At 43.0% G+C, this 6,000-nt stretch overlaps 1 protein-coding gene across 1 annotated transcript in view; it reads right to left on the minus strand.

Annotated features, from left to right (window-relative positions):
• Positions 1-39: 39 nt before the first annotated feature.
• cbx7a (chromobox homolog 7a) overlaps positions 40-6,000 on the minus strand; it is a 9,607-nt gene continuing 3,646 nt past the window's right edge. The window contains exons 3-6 of the mRNA XM_027142495.2: positions 5,855-5,920; positions 5,659-5,725; positions 2,743-3,088; positions 40-1,497 (exon numbers count right to left, since the gene is read on the minus strand). Of these exons, the coding sequence (XP_026998296.1) occupies positions 914-1,497; positions 2,743-3,088; positions 5,659-5,725; positions 5,855-5,920 (1,063 nt within the window). The 3' untranslated portion in view covers positions 40-913. The remainder of the gene's footprint in view (positions 1,498-2,742; positions 3,089-5,658; positions 5,726-5,854; positions 5,921-6,000) is intronic.

A 6,000-nucleotide genomic window follows, 5' to 3' on the forward strand; every position in this document is an offset into this window, starting at 1 on the left:
AGTTGTTTTGAAATCGTTCATGTAAAGACGATCCTCAACTTGGACACAAACATTTTTGTCACTTTATTTATTTGGAAATACAAATAAAAATGTAATCTTGCCATAGATGATCTACAAGTCACACAACGGCATTTTTTGTTTGTTTGTTTTTGTTTTTTTCTGTGGTTTCACCACGTGATGTAAAGTTCAGCTAGACTTTGTCGCATGCTAGAGATACTTCTAAAGCACACTGTATTCCAACGCTGTGTGAATGACACGTCAGTACACTCTGTGCAGTGGCATTTGTAATGTGAACCGATTCGGACTCGTTAAAAATGCAGCAAGGCCTCAGAGCACAAGGCAGCAAAACCCGAGCCCACTAAAACTTCATTTGTCGCAGACGGGACAGGCTGCAGAGACTAAGGGCTGATGATGTCATCTGGTCATTGCCATCCCTTAAGAAAGACGCAGCAATAAATCATATACATCATCTCTTATTTTTTTCCTTTTTTTTGACAGGTAACAGTTAACACCAACAAAGCGTTGAGTGAGAACAACACTGTTTTTTGCGTGCATTAAAGGCTTCGCTGTCAGGAACACGGAAATCCTTCTACAATTGTTCACGTTTTCACTAAAACGAAAGGATGGAGACAGAAATGTGACCCTTTTTAACAACAGACGAGTATCTGTAAAGCAAAAACGGCGGAAGGCTTCACTACATGGACAGATCGACACGTTGGCTGGTCCTGTAATCCCACGCTCTCGCATGAATAAGGCGTACTTCACCTCAAATGCTAATATTTCTAACAAAATAAAGCTAGCCTGAGTTACACAGATTCATTTGCTAACTCCACTATCTCGCTTGGTTCATTAGCCACATTAGCAATTTGACAGGAAGTACTTTTGATTGTTTGTCCTCTTTCCTCCTCGTCGCTCAGACCTGCAGCCCGGAGCTGCTGAAAAACCCTTCGGGCGTCATTGCCTCTTTAAATGTCACCGTTAGAGAGTTAACCGTCACGTTAGTCACGATCACCTTCCCAGGATGCGGTGTGCACTCAGACGACTGAGACTCATTAGTTCTGACCTGTAAGGTGGCGGTGCACTCAGCCGTGACCTCTTCCTTGTCTGTCTCTCTCTTGGCCTTGCTGTCTGTCTCACCTGTCTGTCTCTGCTCATCCTGCACAAACCTGTCAATCAGATGTCTCACCGTGATCACCGAGGCTCGATTTTGGACCCTGTCTGTGATCACACCTGCTCCTGAGCTGCTTTTCAGTGATTTGTCAGTGATAGGTGTATTTTGGGAGACTCCGCCCCCTAAATCGTCTGTGATTGGCTCGTGCTCGTGTGTGTTTGTGGTAGTAGTGCTCGCTGGTCGCTCCGTTGCTGTAGTAGCTGAACTGATCTCAGTGCTGGGTGGGGCCACCTCACAGTCTGAGGAGGACGCATAGTGTTCTGGTTTCCCTTCTGTGAGGACAGCTTCCTGTATACAGGGGGCATCGTCTTCTGGCATCTCCTCGACTGAAAGTAAGAGCGAAATGAGAAACTTCAGTAAAGAGCACGGCTGCTATGTTATGCTGCAACACTACTGGTCACAGCATGAGGAATTATGGAAATGTGATGGTTGGTGATGGATCTCTGAGGTGATGGAGGATAACGATTCTGTTTTTTTAGCTAAACTGCAAAATTGACATTATTTCCTACAGGTTAAATTCCAGTTTCTAGCTTGCTCTTAAAAGTCTGTTTTCCGGCCAGAACCTGAGAGCCACCAGATTGTAGAGTTGAAGTATACAGAAGGAAATCTGATGCTCTGTATCTTGAAGTTGAAGGATCAGAACCTCTGACTCTTTCAGTCTCTAGTCCTGACTCTCTCAGTCTCTAGTCCTGACCCTCTCAGTCTCGAGTCCTGACCCTCTCAGTCTCTAGTCCTGAGTCTCTGAGTCTCTAGTCCTGACTCTCTGAGTCTCTAGTCCTGACTCTCTGAGTCTCTAGTCCTGACTCTCTCAGTCTCTAGTCCTGACCCTCTCAGTCTCTAGTCCTGACTCTCTCAGTCTCTAGTCCTGACTCTCTCAGTCTCTAGTCCTGATCTAATGCTTGTCAATAAAAGTATATTTGTAATCAGTTCTCCAAGTGTTTTTGGATCTCTGGGACCGCATCAGCGGTTTGTTTTAACAATCGCACTTTGTCGTCTGTGCGAGCTTCTGCAGTTTCGCTCCACCGATGAAAGTGAGGATGATATAACTGGCACTGCAGCTCAAACACCTCGAAGCTTGTTTTTTTTCCCTTCTCTTTTTTTCATGAATGTTGCACAACATTAGATCACCAACCAATAGATCGCTGACGCTTCATCTCTTAGCTCAAGCTGACTATCTCCAGGCAATATGGCACTTTGTCAGTGAGTCATCAGAGCGAGCGATATGGCAGAAAGATGGTACTGAGGTACCTGAGGATACGATATGTTCTACAGCGTGTGTGTGTGTGTGTGTGTGTGTGTGTGTGTGTGTGTGTGTGTGTGTGTGTGTGTGTGTGTGTGTGTGTGTGTGAAGTGGTGTTATGCTGTGGAAAAGCTCTGCTCAGATCTGCACTGATTTTCTCCTCACGTTCCTGCAAAGCGGGTTCGCGAGCCACATTTAGCATTTTGGTGAACGCTAGCTCTGAGTCGTGACGGCTTGAGAGACTCTGTGTGGCCTCTGTGACCCCCTCAGTGCACCGTACATGCGTTGTATCTTAGCAACAGTTGTCATGCCAATGCTGTGTTACACGTACCATTAGGAATGCCATGATGCTCCCCTTTTTCCACCTTCTTTTTCTTCTTCTCCTGCTGCTCCTCCTCTTTCTCCCACTCATTCTCCTCATCCTCCTCCTCCACTGCTTCTTTCTCAAGGGTCAGTGTTCGTTGCCGTGGAGATTCTGCACTTTCCGTCGGTTTGGACACACACTGCCTGCTTCTGCGTTTCAAAAGGCGGTGATAGACCCCGCCCTCACCGTTCCTGCAGCGCCGCCCATTCTGCTGTAGCCCCACCCCAGTGGAGCGAGTGAGTGACAGGCGGAACCGGGGAGCGGCTTTCTCCAACGTTTTCTGGGCACTTCGGAGCTCCATAGTGTAGATGTTCTACACAAGCAGAAAAAACAGCAAATTAACATATGACTTAAATATCTTAATCATTCAGACAAATCATTCAATTAACTAATTAAATTATTATGATTGAAGGACACATTCTAAAACTTACTTTTAAATAAAAATATTTCAACAAAAGATGTCTTCTTGTATGAAACCTATGTATGGAAATATGTTTATTTTGGGGGTTTTTTTTACAGACTAATCAGCTCATTTTATTACTTTTGAATAAATAAAAAGAAATAAAAATGACAGCATATAATTTTTATCATGTGCACATAATTACAATTAAACCCTATAATAATAATAATAATAATAATAATAATAATAATAATAATAATAATAATAGTTTTATATATTGTATGAGTGACACAAATTATGTTAAGAGTATTAAAATAAATGTAAGAATAGAAAACAACAAAATCAATCAAAAACAAAAAAAATCAGACAATAAGAGATTAAATTTAATTTTAATATTTGCATTTTTTTCTTTAATATACTGTATATTTCATATATCTGTATATTTATGGACTATTTAAATATAATTAAATTGTATTTTATTTTTGTCTTATCTTTTTTAAAATAACTTCATTTTTTTTTTTTTAAATAAAAATTTTATCGATTTGTTCAAACAAAATGAAAGTCAATCAGTTCAACATTCATCTTTCAGATAGGAGGTGACTAAAAGAGTTGACACACAGCCTACGTTGTGGAGATGTGTGTAGAGTTGTGTGTGTAGATGTGTGTAGAGATGTGTGTAGAGTTGTGTGATGATGTGTGTGTAGATGTGTGGAGATGTGTGGAGAGTTGTGTGGAGATGTGTGTGTAGATGTGTGTAGAGTTGTGTGTAGAATTGTGTGATGATGTCTGGAGATGTGTGTAGAGTTGTGTGGAGATGTGTGTAGAATTGTGTGTAGAGTTGTGTGATGATGTGTGTAGAATTGTGTGGAGATGTGTGTAGAGTTGTGTGATGATGTGTGTAGAGTTGTGTGGAGATGTGTGTAGAGTTGTGTGGAGGTGTGTGTAGAATTGTGTGTAGATGTATGTAGAGTTGTGTGATGATGTGTGGAGATATGTGTAGATGTGTGTAGAATTGTGTGATGATGTGTGGAGATGTGTGTAGAGTTGTGTGGAGATGTGTGTAGAATTGTGTGTAGATGTGTGTAGAGTTGTGTGGAGATGCGTGTAGATGTGTGTAGAGATGTGTGGAGATGTGTGTAGAGTTGTGTGGAGATGTGTGTAGAGTTGTGTGTAGATGTGTGTAGAGTTGTGTGGAGATGCGTGTAGATATGTGGAGATGTGTGTATAGTTGTGTGGAGATGTGTGTAGAGTTGTGTGATGTGTGTAGAGTTGTGTGGAGATGTGTGATGATGTGTGGAGATGTGTGGAGATTTGTGTGGGAATGTGTGATGATGTGTGGAGATGTGTGTAGAATTGTGTGGAGATGTGTGGAGATGTGTGTAGAGTTGTGTGGAGATATGTGATGTGTGGAGATGTGTTTAGAGTTGTGGAGATGTGTGTAGAGTTGTGTGTAGATGTGTGGAGATTTGTGTGGAGATGTGTGTAGAGTTGTGTGGAGATGTGTGATGATGTGTGGAGATGTGTGTAGAGTTGTGGAGATGTGTGGAGATGTGTGTAGAGTTGTGTGGAGATGTGGGGGGATGTGGTAGCTCAGTGGTTAAGGTGTTGGGCTACTGATCGGAAGGTCATGGGTTCGAACCACAGGTCCACCATGCTGCCACTGCTGAGCCCCTGAGCAAGGCTCTTAACCCTCAGTTGCTCAGTTGTAAGTCACTCTGGATAAGGGTGTCTGCTAAATGCCGTAAATGTAATGTAATGTAAATGAGATGTGTGGAGATGTGTGGAGATGTGTGTAGAGTTGTGTGGAGATGTGTGATGATGTGTGGAGATGTGTGTAGAGTTGTGTAGAGTTGTGGAGATGTGCGTAGAGTTGTGTGGAGATGTGTGATGATGTATGGAGATGTGTGTAGAGTTATGGAGTTGTGTGGAGATGTGTGTAGAGTTGTGTGATGATGTGTGTAGAGTTGTGTGGAGATGTGTGGAGATGCGTGGAGATGTGTGGAGATGTGTGGAGATGTGTGTAGAGTTGTGTGGAGATGTGTAGATGCTCCTCTGTGAACATGCTAGTTTGATATTTGTTGAGCTACAATGCGCTAGCTAAGTCGACTAGCTAGCTACCCTGGCAGGGTTTCCCATTCAGACACAGCACTGTTTTGCTCTGCAGTTTCCTTGTTAATGATGTAGAAACTTCACCCCTTTCACCGGTCTTTTTCTGAGCTACAGCTCCTTCATCCTACAGAGTGTTTAAATGGACGGATATCAGACGAGTTCAGGATGTTACTGTGCATGACGAACTACAGTATTCATAACAAGATTATCTCTACAGTATTTCTCCCTTGATATAGTAATGGGAGGAACAGAAGGCGCACACTGATGACATCACACGTCAGTGATTGGTGGTCCAGATAAATGTCTGTTCTTTCTGTTTATGCTGCATGTCAGAGAAGTTACACAGTAATAGGATTCTGGGAAGTGCCTCTTACCCGTAAGACGAGTCTGCGGGGCCTCAGGCCTTTCCTTCTGTGAGCCTGTGCTCTGTCCCGCTCCTCCCTATAACACACACACACACACAGTAAGATGATAAGGCTTGGGGACAGACAGAGTGAAGAAGAAGGAGGGATCGGAGGATTCTGATCAGCATTTTTCCAGATAATGTGAAGTGTAAGAAGAGACACTCACTTCTCCTCAAAGGCAAGTACAAGCCGAGGGTCCAGGATGTTATCTTCTGGTTCCCATGTGCTGTACCTGGAACACACATACACACACACACACACACACACACACACACACACACACACACACACACACACACACTGTCAAACCTC

This window comes from Tachysurus fulvidraco, chromosome 7 (assembly GCF_022655615.1).
Source record: "Tachysurus fulvidraco isolate hzauxx_2018 chromosome 7, HZAU_PFXX_2.0, whole genome shotgun sequence".
Classification (NCBI taxonomy): Eukaryota; Metazoa; Chordata; class Actinopteri; order Siluriformes; family Bagridae; genus Tachysurus; species Tachysurus fulvidraco.